This window comes from Cynoglossus semilaevis, chromosome 8, assembly GCF_000523025.1.
Source record: "Cynoglossus semilaevis isolate Cse_v1.0 chromosome 8, Cse_v1.0, whole genome shotgun sequence".
Taxonomy (NCBI): Eukaryota; Metazoa; Chordata; class Actinopteri; order Pleuronectiformes; family Cynoglossidae; genus Cynoglossus; species Cynoglossus semilaevis.
In genome coordinates this window covers 20,989,703-21,003,189 of record NC_024314.1, presented here as the reverse complement: position 1 = coordinate 21,003,189, position 13,487 = coordinate 20,989,703, and the positions used below count along the sequence as shown (strand labels likewise).

The following is a 13,487-nucleotide window of genomic DNA, read 5'->3' as shown; positions in this document are numbered from 1 at the left end:
CTAACAGTGAAGGCCTCTGTAATAAACAGAATATAATTTTTGTGAAGTGCAATAACTAATCAAACAAACACAAATGCCAATATTTGTAGCTGAGTACATCAAATGCTAAAATAAAAAGACAACGTATAGCTGTATAACCTTTCAAAAATCTACCTCTACAGCGCCTCCCTTTTGTAAACAACTGTTCCAGCCCCCATGGCGAGAAACTCCACATGACTTTCATGAAGAACAAAATCACTCCAACAAAATGGTTTTGCTGCTGGAATAGAGGTTAAAATTTTTAAAAATCCAGCACAAATGTGGGAAAACTGAATGATTATATTCACCATTAACTTCATTCATTTCACCTTTGTCACAACATCTTTGATTTTATTACCAAACCAAATCTTATCTAACATCACTCTTTATCTTTTCAATGACATCCTTTCACTTGTTTTTTTTTCCACTTTGTGTTTCCCTATCACTCCCCTCCTTCTCACCCGTCTCTTCACTCACCCGTCCTCTCACATAGCCTTTCCCGTCAAGGACACAAGCTTCTCAGAGAGACAGAGAGAGAAAGAGAGAGAGAGAGAGAGAGAATTCTCGAGTACAGCCGTCTCCTCCTGTCTTCCCTCCCTCTCCGCCTCGCTCCCTTCATCTTTGTTCACAGAGATATCGGAGCGCCCGTTCCCTCCATCCCTGTCAGGCCTGGACAGCACTGGGCACCAGCAGGTAGACTCGCAAAATATAAATGTATGAATAAAGAAGAAACGCCAACAACCGTGTGCACTCAGACACTCAGCGTGGCCGACAATCTGTTTGGCCATCTGTCTGCCACTCACGTTGACATAGTAGCTGTCTGAACCTGAGGACACTGTGCTGTGTGTCTACGCAGGTGTGTCTCCACCGGGGGGTTGGTCCCATATAACAACTGATGCAAACCGAGAGATGAACGTCCACTCCTGTTTTGACGGAGTAATTATGCACTTCACTTTAATGTACGACCCTAATTGTAAGTGGAGCACAGACTGGGTTTGAGCCAGTGCTGCGCAACATTATCAGGAAGTACAATTCTAGAAAAATGAAGAAAGGCAGGTGAGCCAAAGAGCTTGATCCCTGCTGCTAAATAAGTAGAGGTGAGGTGGGAGGAACATAAGGGGGGAGTAAGGAAAGAAAGAGTAAAAAAAATGAAGGTAATAATATGAAAGGAACCTCAGTCAGTCAGCAGTCGTCAAGTAGTATTAAAGTTAATTCGTAACATTAATCAGCTTAAAAATGTAATACAAATCATTTATAATTAAGAAACAGAACAACGTTTACTGTATATCCAATAATTCAAGCTCTGTTCATTTACTGTTTCTCTAACACAGGGTGTTAACAACTCAAAGTTTGGTGAACGGCCACTAGGGGCATGGTAGATGATGATAATTCAACATGTATGCTCCTTGCTACTTTGGTTCTGGTTTCACAGTCACACAAACAATTCCACTTGTTAATAAGACCAGACAGTGCCTGGCTCGTGAGCACTGCTGTGGTGAGAGCTGTGGAAAAATGCGGAACGGACACACTGACCTGGCGAAGTCGAGGTCGGCCTCTCTTGACATGGTGATGTTGGTGAGGTTCTGCTGCAGAACAAAGATGTTCCTGCACATCTTCTTGATGCCCGACTCACTGATTCTCTTAAAGTACTGAGCACCGTTGATGAGGATACAGGAGATCAGGTGACCCAGACCTGGAAGAGAGAAGAAGACCTTAACACGGACACACCGCTACGATACTCACACCCGTATCTGGACCTATAACTGACCTGTAACTGTTAACATCTCACCTCACCTTTTTGTTGTGTGTTCATTTGTTTGATCGTAACATTGAAATTGAGCTCGTTAGTTTGAGTGATTGTGTTTACTAGTAAGCAGGAATCTGCATTTAGCTTCATTTTTCCAATTGACACAAGCCAATGGTGCAAAAGCTCTGCTCACTTTCTGTTCAGTTGGCTGTGTTAACTAAGCAGAAAGTTAACCTAATGTACCTTAATTAAAAGAACATCTTTAGTGTTAATGACATAATGTCTACCTATATATAGATACTGGTTTTCAATATTGGTTTTGGGACAACACTGAGAATTAACATGTTCCTGAGGAGTTTTAACTTTAAAACTCTGTGACAAAAATCAAGCCGTTTTTCAAGGGCCCATTTTCAGCGGGGGTTGGCACTGACCTTCAAATATGTACTGGAACTTATGCTGCTGCAGCGCTGCACCCATGGCCTCCTCTATGGCTGAGATGTCCTTGTTCAGTTTGACCACCAGAGGGTCGTAGTCCATGCTCTCCACATTGGCAACAATGGCGTAGTTCCCCTCCTTGGTGAGAGGGATGAGGTAATGGAAACAATGGACTCTGGAAGGAAACAAGTCAGAAAATGGAGAAGAACGTGATCAAGACAAGGCTTTTTTGGCATTTTTAAAAACTATTTTTTGTTGTTTTTCTCATGTGTCACTGATCATTTACACAACAGAACTACATAGGAAAAATAAGACAAAGTGAAGTGAAAAACCCTAGAAAATGAAGTTAGTAAAGTGTGTCATTTTTCACCTTGTAAGTTGTATTTTGAAAACCCTAGAAAATGAAGTTAGTATCATTTTTCACCTTGTAAGTTGTATTTTACCTGAGCTTCCTCACTGCTGATCATTACACACTGCGAGACATGTAATTTCTACACAAATGGTCTGTTTAGAGCACTTACATCCTCTCATGTTGCCCCCAAGCATCACGCCTGGATGCCATGCAGAAAGGAAACCTGATTAGCTGAGGACAACCTGTGACCACGGGGCTAAATGTAGAGTACTATGATGAGGAGGAAATAAAAGAACTTCAAACGTTTGAAGACTTTACCACGTACGTATGATTATGATATATATATATATCATATATCATACATATACGTATGACTAGAAAAATATCAGGCCAAGTATTAGCAGCCCGTGGTTCATTCTGTCAGAACAAACTGCAATAGCATTTTGGAGCAATTTTCAACAATGCATTATTTGATCCCGTATTTTGAGAAATTCTAGTGTTAGCAGCAGATATGCTGTTAACAGGCTGCCCCCAGCAAGCGCAAAGCATGTGGTTACTCTGGGAATCGAACCCAGGACTCTCTGCTCTCTGCTTCTGAGGCAGGATTGGCTAACGGCTACACTATGTAACCGCGTTATAAAAAAAGTAGGATACGATCATTATGAGATCATTTGGCGACTGTAACTTCAATCAAATGAAAGCTAGGATTGGTAAATATTCAGCTGTCAACCAAACATTTAAGGAATGCAAACACTAATAATTGCCATTGACCGTTCAGCATCAAGGGTAAAAATGTTAAGAACTGTCTATTGGTCTGTTCAGCTACTGTGCAACTTTAAAGCAAAGGTGTACAGTTCCACATTCTTCCTGATCATTAAACATCTTCATCTCACCCTCTGGTCCTCCAGGCCCACAGAAGTCTCATTTCTGTCAAGGACTTTAGGAGTCAATATTCTCTTAAGTCCATGATCACGACGCCCCGAGCACAACGCTATGAAATGATATGGGTGAGCGTTTATTCCCCCTGAAGGCAAATCCAACAACCTCCTCTGTTAGCCCCAGCCTCCGTTCCTTTCTTTCTCCATTCAATTAAGACTTTAATTCAGATACTGCATCTTCCTCCTTAAACCTCACATCCCTGCGCCATCCTCTGCATTCCATTCCTCTCATCCTGCTCCTCCGCCCGGCCGGCGTTCCCGCTTTCTTTCTCGTGGCTTTATTTAGCTGCTAGCGCCATCAGGGGAAATTCGGTAGATGGGGAGAGTCAATGAAGTGTAGCATATAGCCAGACATCAGCCTCGGGGAGAGTTTTCAACTCCAATCATAAACAATATTGCATAAGCTACACAATACTCTGCGGGGAAATACTGGTACATGGGGGGATACGGGGAAACGGGAGAGGAATGATGGCTCTTAGTGGCTGCGAAGGCGAGAGAAGTATATGGTGTGGTAAATTAATGGAGTAGAGATATTGACATTGAAGGCACCGTGAAGTCCTTACAGTACATGTACCTCCATTATAGCACAGTGATGGCCACCACGGACTGAGTTATAGCTCAATAAAGGAGAGACCTTGTCCTGGTAATTAGTATAGATGATTAAAACCTGCACCTTAGAACATATTTCAAGTAAGATGCAGCCCAGCCAATCGAGACGATCTCCAAATCTGAGTAAATACAGTTTTCTTTTTTCCTGCCTACCTGACCTCCAGGTGCAACACCAGAAGGCAGCGGTCGGCAATGTCCTGGAACCCCTTGGACAGGTCAGTGAGGGTCTGGAGAATCTGCTCCCTGCTGCGTTCACTCTCAGCAAGAGCCTGACTATCTGTTGAGCATGAAGAGGCACCTAAAGGGACGGAACAGAAACAAAAAACAAGGTTGGATTAACAAGGGAAGTGCTGGAGAATATCAGCTGTCGTTTTTTTTTTTACCAATTTTCTACCTCTGGGGAAAACTGGTAAACATCCATCACTTTACCCTGGATTCATTTCAATACTGGGATGGAACTGTTGTTGCACAAATACACAGGTAAACACAGAAGACCGACACAGCATCAGGACCTGAAGCTGAATGTTCTGGTACTGACTGGATGTCACTTGTGCTGAGACAGCAGTGGTACAAGTAAAAGTGCTGCAATGAAAACTATGGAAGGGGGTGGGAGTGTGTGTGAGAGAGAGAGAGAGAGAGAGAGAGAGAGAGAGAGAGAGAGGGAGAGAGAGGGAAGGGAAAAGCAGAGAGCAGGATGAGTGTATATAAATGCAGTCAGGTGTAAATCAATGGCCATAAATTAGCAAGTAGGGGAAAAGGAGAGAAATTGGCCCCGTCACTCATCTGTAAGTCTATTTGGTCAATGAGGCAAGCATGTGTGTGTGTGTGTGTGTGTGTGTGTGTGTGTGTGTGTGAGAGAGGGTGTGTACAGTGAGAGTGGCTGCGGACGCAGGAGAATGCAGGGGTCCAGGATCGATGTGCTGCAGTCGAAGCCAGCTCCCCGGTTCCTCTTCCTGCCCTGCTGAAGGTCAAACCTACAGACTTTACCACAGACACACTACAGACAGGTGATATAAAAAGCCTCTCTGTGATATGGTTCTCGCTCGATATTTTTAGTTTTTATTTCTGCAAAAATGTAGCTAATAAAGCTCATAAAATGTAGTGAAAAAAAAAAAAAACTCAAACTCATTACCCAAAGGCCATTCTGCTGCTCAGATGATGCTTAATTAATTGTTAATTAAAGCACTAATTTTTTGTGAGCACTAATCTTATTTAAAATAGGAGCTACATTTGAGTCTGTAATGAGTCCAAGTCTCAGTATATGAAGTTTATTTCCACCAATCAGTGATCAGTTTAGCCACAGTTAATCTGATGCAGTCCAACCTTTTTGTCATTACCGCAAAAACATCGCTGTCGCTACTATTTGCTAAATTCAGTTTACATAGGTACTTGCAGTTCTCACTTACAAGGCAATAGAAGATAGAAGATTGATTCAATTCAATAGGGAACTGTAACAACATCGCTGTCTCTACTATTTGCTAAATTCAGTTTAAATAGGTACTTGCAGTTCTCACTTACTAGGCAATAGAAGACAGAAGATTGATTCAATTCAATAGGGAACAAATCTTTCTGTGTAAAATCTACCGTACAAAAACACCCCAAAAAAAAGATCAAATCGGGGGGTCGGCTAATATGCGAGTTTGTACAGAAAGTGAGCAGAGCTTTGGAACCAATAGAGCGTTTCAATTGAAAACCGGCCGTCAGTTGTGCCACAATCAGACATATTGCCGTTCAAAATCCAGTGGTTGGTTTCTTTAAGAAACCCATTAGTAGAAGCAAATAGAAGCCAGTCACGAATGAAAGACGACCCATTAACAAGGCAAATACAGGCCGGCTGAGGTGGGACAGTCCAGACCCTGATCTGATACCTGGACATTGTTGGAGAAGCATTTGCATACTTCATTTCTCTGTTTAAACATGGAACAGCAGATAATGCTGAGCAAGAAAATGATGACGAGGGCTGTTTCCATAATCACAAACACCAGTTTGGAATCGGTTCTGAGATAAATCCGGTTCTAGAGGCCAGCAAAAATAATATCAGCCTGAAAAACAACACATCAGTCAGCTCCATCTCCAAGTCTGGTTTTTGTGTTTGGTCGTAATCTTCCACATTTGACCTCAGTGATACTGTAATGCAACTATATACTTCTATTGGCCACTAGGGGCTGCTTCAACTGCTGGCATTAAAAAAACCCAGCACCAGAGATTGAATTGTAAACTTGGCAATAATCTACTAATCCAGCTGAATGAAGCAAGAAACAACAAACAAAACTGGCTTTAACCTAAAGAAAGAAGTCGTTTATTCCTGCCTGGTCGTCTTTGGATCATTGATAGAAACGGAGAAACTCACACCGTACCACAGTTCAAATCCTCAGTCATCTAAGAAATCTCTGATGTCGTTCTGCCATCACGGAGGGGATCGGTGCATGAAGCTGTGCACCGACTGCACAAATAAGTCAGTGGAAATGCAAAATTCTAAGTAGCGTGTTTGTGAAGTTTTACTTGAGGCACCTGAAAAAAAGGAAAATCTTTATCTTTATTTTTCAGATGAATACTATTTTGTTTCTTTGTGAGTCGCTTCTCTTCACTCGGCTCATGTGAAAGAGAAGAGGAATTTCAATTGCTCTGCCTGGGGAAGTGCTCCCCCTTAGGTGTGTGTGCAGATGTGCACACAGGTGTGTGTGTGTGTGAGAAAGTGACTCCAAGGCTTCTGTTTCCACCCATGTGCATTACACTCACTCACTTTGGCAACAAAAAAAAAAGAAGGAAAGAAAAGGGTCTCGCTGTGGAACACGCGGTTGGAGGTCCCTCCGGGGGGCGTCAGTGACAGCCAAACACACAATAAAAAAATGCACACATAACACAACAGAGAGATTCCTCTGCCGCCCCCTTGATTGTGCTGCTTTGATGGTGTGAGGGAGGCGTCCCAGCATGGGGTCACCATTAGTGTCGCGGACAGACGGGTGAAAGGAGACGACTCATTGGTCCTGACTGACAACTCTCTTTTCTGCCTTCATTCGCCTTTCTTTCCTCAAACCAAATCACCTTCATCTTTCATCATTTGCTGACATGCGGCTGCACGCACGCGCACGTTCACGCTCACTGTCTTCACCAAGCGCATACACAAATCCCAGAACCTTCCAGAGACTGAAAAATACCTTCGTTTTAAAATTTAGGAAAAACAATAGTTTTTTTTCCATTCGAAAATGTCCAAATAATTGAGCAAAAATGAGGAAGATAAGCAAAGGACGGTATCCTGCAAGGGTGGACTGATGAATGAGTCATAAATGACTGAGGAGTAAGTAATTATTTTCCTGCCTCTGGTAGAAAACGAACAGTTGCTCACAGGGATCTGAACTTCTGTTCAGAGGAAAGGATAGCATGAGAGACATTAGGAATGTCTCCCAATCAGAGAGACAGAGGACACAGCTGATAGTTTAGACAGACACAAAGGAGATGGACGTACTGGAGAGACAAGGGGAAAAAAAACAACACCATCATCCCACACTGCAGCTCCACCCGCAGGCCTCTGCAGTGAATATGAATGTGATCCTTAAGTCAACCTGTCTTGTTAAATGTAGTCAAGAAAGAGAGGGAAAAAAATGCAGCTAAAGGCTAATGACCTGTACCCACTAAAGTCAAGGTTATAAAAAAAGTGTATTTGAGAGCCTTCAGACATGCAGCAGAGCAACCAGTGAAGACAGAACCAACACAGTCTTATGAGTAAACAATGGTTAGACCTTCTAACCCTGCAGCATGGACTGGAATCCTGTTTCTCCGCCCCTAATGATGGTCAGAGCTCAGACGAGAACATCAACGTAAAGAGCTGGCACGGCGTAAAAGTCTGCAGTAAGAAGAAGAAGAAGAAGAAGAAGAAGAAGAAGAAGAAGAAGAAGAAGAAGAAGAAGAAGAAGAAGAAGAAGAAGAAGAAGAAGAAGAAGAAGAAGAAGAAGAAGAAGAAAAAAAGAGATTGAAAAAGAGATTGATCTTCACGTTTGCAGGTTGTTGCTCGGGGAACAAAGACACAGTATGAAAAGGCAGCCACATATGACAGCAAATTGTATCATACGTGTTGCACAGTCATGGTGACACTGGCCCACAGGCGACTCTGTATGTCTGTGTTGGTGAATAAATATCATTTCCAGAGTGTCTGCCAGCAGACAGCTGACAACCAACAGATGCAGCCAAACAAGTGCATTTCAGCTTTCCTGGAGATCTCAGAATAGAGAGGTGGTCGGCCTCACATGGCTGTTTATATCAAGAGGGAAACTGACGGAAGACTTTTTCCCTGGAAATCACTTCCTAGCTGGAATTAAGGCTGCTCTTTATCTGACTCGGTTAAACTTGCTGAAAATGTGATGCCTTTACTGTCCTATGAAAAAGCATAGCAACACTACGCTAACAGACACAGTGTATATGAAGCATGAAATGTGAAACATGTTACACCTACAGCCGTTAGCTCCTCTGTATATGAAAAGTACAGTAAGTGGCTACATCACAGGGTTTTACAGATTTATCCCTATTTATTAATTTATTTTACAGATTTAAGTATATTTTTGCTACAAGACCACAAACTTTAATGCTCCCAGTACTTCAAAAACGCAGTACTAACGCTGTGCAGCAACAGCTGGCTCCAAAAAAACACAAATAACTTACCACAACTATTTTAAATTCCCTGATTTATCTCATCAATTACTTCAATTTGGAGTATTTATGACAAAGTTTACAATTCTGATCTATTGGAACTTATTTATTATTACTTTTATTTTTTTCCCTTGTTGCACTTTTGAATATAATTCTTTAAAAAAATTGTTTTTAAGATCATTGCCTCGTTCCAAATATTCAGATATATGTGTATATGCTACATATATACATATATATATAAATAAATAAATAATATATATATATAAACATGATCAAAACTGCACGAAAAACTCGATGAATTAACACAGGGAAATTTAGTCAAAGAATCAGTATGAAAGTAAGTAAGAGAGAGAAATGAGAGGAAGAAAGAGAAAAGAAGAGGCGGGGGAATATGAGTTGTTCACACCTGACTGCTTCTGTAATAAAAAATCCAATTTGAGAGGCAAAGACAAGAGGAGGGTGGTGGTGTTGGTGGACAAGATAAGGTCCTTTTCCCCTGCCACACCCCGGTCCCATCGTGCAGTCCATGCACCAGCCCCCCCCCCCCCGCCCCCCCCTCCCCTTCATCCTCCCCCTCCACAATCCTTCATCAGATCAGCAAACTAAATATGAAACAATAAGAGGGCTGTCCCAGCACGATAAGTCCCGTCCTCCGCATTAACGCCACCCAGCAGAAGTAACGATAATTATGTCACGTCGCTCCTCGTACTTTATTGAATTCTTATCTATAAAAACACCACGAAGGGCTGCGACAGAATGAGTGGGAAGAGTTGAGGAAGAGATTGTGATGAAGTGAAGCCCAAATAAGAATATCTAACACGGTGTCATTTAATTACTGAGAAAAAAAGTGGAGATACCAAACAGGCAGAACTGCAGACGCTCAACAACTCATCAGAGGTCTGGGGCTCCAGAGCTGCAGCTGGAGCTGATAAAGGTTCAAGCACTTTCTCTCTCTTCCTGTTGCTCCAGGAAAGGACAGGAATTTACTAGAGCTCAGTCATACCATCACAATTACTCAAGAAAAAAAAAAAGCTGTATTTAAAAAATGATTCGTACAAGAATTTGATAAATGTTCAATTTGATAAATATCAAATATCATTAGCATGAATGAGATTAAAAAAATATAATATATCAGAAATCATTTTAAATTAACCGCTACTGATAATTAAAAAGTTAATAGTAGTAAAAACATCTAAAAAAATGAAAATCAATCACACAAATAAATGTTTAAAATAAAAAAAAAATTTTAAAAACTGAAGTTGGAAAATTCTCTTCATGACATGGCAAAAATATTTAAAATGTCACATTAAATAAAGTAAAAACATTAAGGATAAACCAAAAAGCATTAACAAAAACATAGATATTTTAAATGGCTAAAATTATGAGCTAAAAACAGCTAAAAGTGAGCCCAAATAGCAACACAAAGCTAGCTCACCTTACGGACAGAAATAGCCTTTAGTTTGCACAATAACAAAATATTAAAAAAAGAATAAAATATATTAGTAAAAATTGACCCAACAATCATGAAAAGTTATGATGCCCAGAAACGGCTAACAGTTAGCCACAAAATGCTTTCACAATATGGTACATTTTACAAGATCCAATTATAAGTACTTGATGAATTTATATGAACATACTGCGACTCAATGGTACTACTTCCTTCTCTGCATTAACACACCTGACCGCACAGGATGAGTCATTAATGGGAGTGATAATCCCTCGATTGCTCTGATTGGACGCTCATAAAAAGCTATGGACTTGAAGTCATGAAGTCGGACTTTTTACAGCAGGATTAACCAAGCTCTTAGCCTGGTAATGAGGATCAAAGCAAAACTTTAGCGACAAGCGATTAACGCAGTCTACTTAAAGACTATGTGTTAGCTAGAACACACACGAACGTTAGCCTGGATCTGACTGTTGATTAATGATGCAAATATGATGACTGAGCAGGGGACATATGAAAAACTCTTAGCAGTGCTGATGAGCATTTATGCACACGAGTGTGCAGAGGTAGATCCAGCCTTAATGAGTCGGGCTGTAACGCACACTTTGACAACTCCTGGAGAGAAATTAATGATCGTGTGATCGTACATTTAAATAAGGACTTAATGAGGCCCAGGTAAGAAAGTTCAGCTTTCAACCCGCTGCAGATGTAAGACCAGAGCGTAGGTTGTAAACCGCGGGGATCCTGCATAAACCATGAGGAAATGTTTTTAATCTGCTGACTATTCTGATCGATAACCGCTAAACGACCTCTGAGACTGGAAGCAGTGTCTTCTGGAAGACACATCCAGGAATTAATACTGCATGATACTGATAGATACTGGTGAGTAGTGCAGGTGGAACCTGCTGGAAAAAAGCTTTCTCCCTCAGGTGCTTCCTGAAAATTTTGAAAACTTAGAAAAACCAACGTGTTCTCGAGTTTTGGTTTTCTGCTTTTAAAAATTTGAAATTATTACTTGTGAAATAAACACAAAAATATCTTATTTTTGAAAAAGGGAATAAATGGAAAGGACAAATGATTTGGATTAAAGAGCGTCTAAGGGAGCTGTGTTACACTTCCAATATGCAAAATGTTGAGGTCCCACAAGGCACTGTGCTTGGACCCATTATATTTGATTTATAATGGCTTCCCCAGTAGAAAAAAATGTATTGATTAGCCAGACTGTTTACAAAAAAGTCATGCAAATATCAACACCTATGGTAAGACATTTTTGCCAGAACTGGAACCAAAACAAATCAGAACTTATACCTGATGAAGATGTTGGCATTATCAAAAAATCTCTTCTTAGTTTTTAAGTGGAAAATGGTTCATGGTGGTAAAAAGCAATTGAGTGAATACAATTTCATTGCACAGGTACTTACCCGAGGCATAAGGCAGATTGGCAAAGAATGTCTTTAGGCGCCCAGCAAGCCACTCCATGCTCTCATGAAGGTTAGCGAGTGATTTCAGGTCACTAACGTCACGCAGGATCTCATTCTGGGGGATTAACTTGTCTCCCAGGTTTCCAGTCAGCACCTCTGACTCCTTAGCGAAAGCCGCTCTGAATAAGAAAGAGGTCAAGACATGGATTTAAAAATGGGTGCAGCTGGAAGCGTGGACACAGAGTAACACTGATAAGGAAAGGACAAATAAAAACGTTTATTAACGTGGACCATAACGTCTTTAAGTTATTCAGACCCAGACTGTTTCTCCATAAATTATTGATAACCGTTCAGTTTTGATGGATCATTTTTATTTGAAATGGCAAAGCTTTTCTGGCCTTGGAGGCAGCAAAGGTTACATTAGCTGTAAATCATCGCGTGGCGACACGAGGCCAATTAGATCGGTGAATTCTCACGTGCACTTTTTAAACACATCACCATGGAGAACGAAGAGGAGGAGAACGAGAGTTAGAAAATAATCTTCACTGACGTGATCTAAACCCACACTTTAGTTCATTCCTAATAGCTTATCTAGGGAAGAGTGTGTTTTTTAGAAAACGTATTTATAATCCAATCAGTTTAAATTTATATTTTAAAGAAATCTAAAAGAATTAAATCAAACACCGTCTACTATATTTTTTAAAGAACTTTGTTTCAGCCCTTTATTTTTTTTTAGATTTAACATAAATCCAAATTTGAATTAATAAGAAATTCCAAATAAATATTTGTGTTGCTCGTTTCTTGATTAAATAAAAGTCAATTTAAAACATTTTTTTGGGACAAATGTGATTTTTTTGTTCTTTGTTTACATTTTTAGTGACATGAAAAAACCCTTCAAAACAAAATTTCAGCAAAAACTGGTAAATGGGTGTTCAATCAGGCTCTAAAAAAATAAAAAATAAAAAAAACCAACATCCTTCAAACAAAATTTCAGCAAAAACTTGTAAATGGGTGTTCAACCAGGCTCTAAAAAATACAAAATAAAAAACCCAACAGAAACAGACTAAGACTAAAACTAGTGGTACCACGGTGAGAGTTTCATGGGCACTCTCTAAAAGTTTGGCGTTCCTGGTGGTTCAACAGACGTAGGAGAAGGAGAAAAACAGCAGGTGACGGAGAATATTTAGCCACAGACACCCCGACAGAAGGCGGGGAGAGATTTCCAGGGTGACAAAAAAATAAATAAAAAAATAAAAAAATACAAAGACAGTACAGGCAGAACCTCTTCGACAATCACTTGTTGTTTTCTTGGAAGGGTAAAGAGAGAGTTGGGGAGGAAGACGAGGAGCTCGTTAGACGATGAAGGACTGAGATTTCATCACAGCGCGATGTTGAGAACGCACGATGTTTCCAAAAGTCCCCACGATACCCGCAAGATCAAGACCCTTTGGAAGAACAGATGGTTTGAAGAAAAAAAAAGAAACTCCAGACAACACACAACACCACACACAAACAGATGTGTGTGTGTGTCTTTTTCGAAGGTTTATTAAAGCACCAGGTCGCCAGTGTCACAGAAGATAATCCTCCTTTCACTGTAATGAAACCATCGGCGCTTTTCAAATCAAACGGCCTTATGGTCTTTCTCTCGGTATCTCCGTGCCCCCACGGTGTGTGACTGTCTGTGTGTGTGAGAGATTTTCTTTGGCCACACAACCAATTTATTTATTTACTTAACCATTCTGCTCCGATGAGTCTCAGTATTCCCTGAAGAGAGCCAATATTCAAAGGTAATTTGGATAACACCCCCCTCCTCCTCCCCCTGCCTCCCCCCCCTCCTTCCTGCCCCTAACAGCTTTTCCTTCATATTTTCTTGTTTTTC

The 13,487-nt window shown here is 40.7% G+C and overlaps 1 protein-coding gene across 1 annotated transcript in view; it reads right to left on the bottom strand.

The window, feature by feature from the left end:
• Positions 1-13,487, bottom strand: part of exoc4 (exocyst complex component 4) — a 104,992-nt gene that overhangs the window by 11,570 nt on the left and 79,935 nt on the right. Inside the window, 4 exon segments of the mRNA XM_025057137.1 lie at positions 1,552-1,711; positions 2,197-2,375; positions 4,253-4,397; positions 11,609-11,813. Of these exon segments, the coding sequence (XP_024912905.1) occupies positions 1,552-1,711; positions 2,197-2,375; positions 4,253-4,397; positions 11,609-11,813 (689 nt within the window).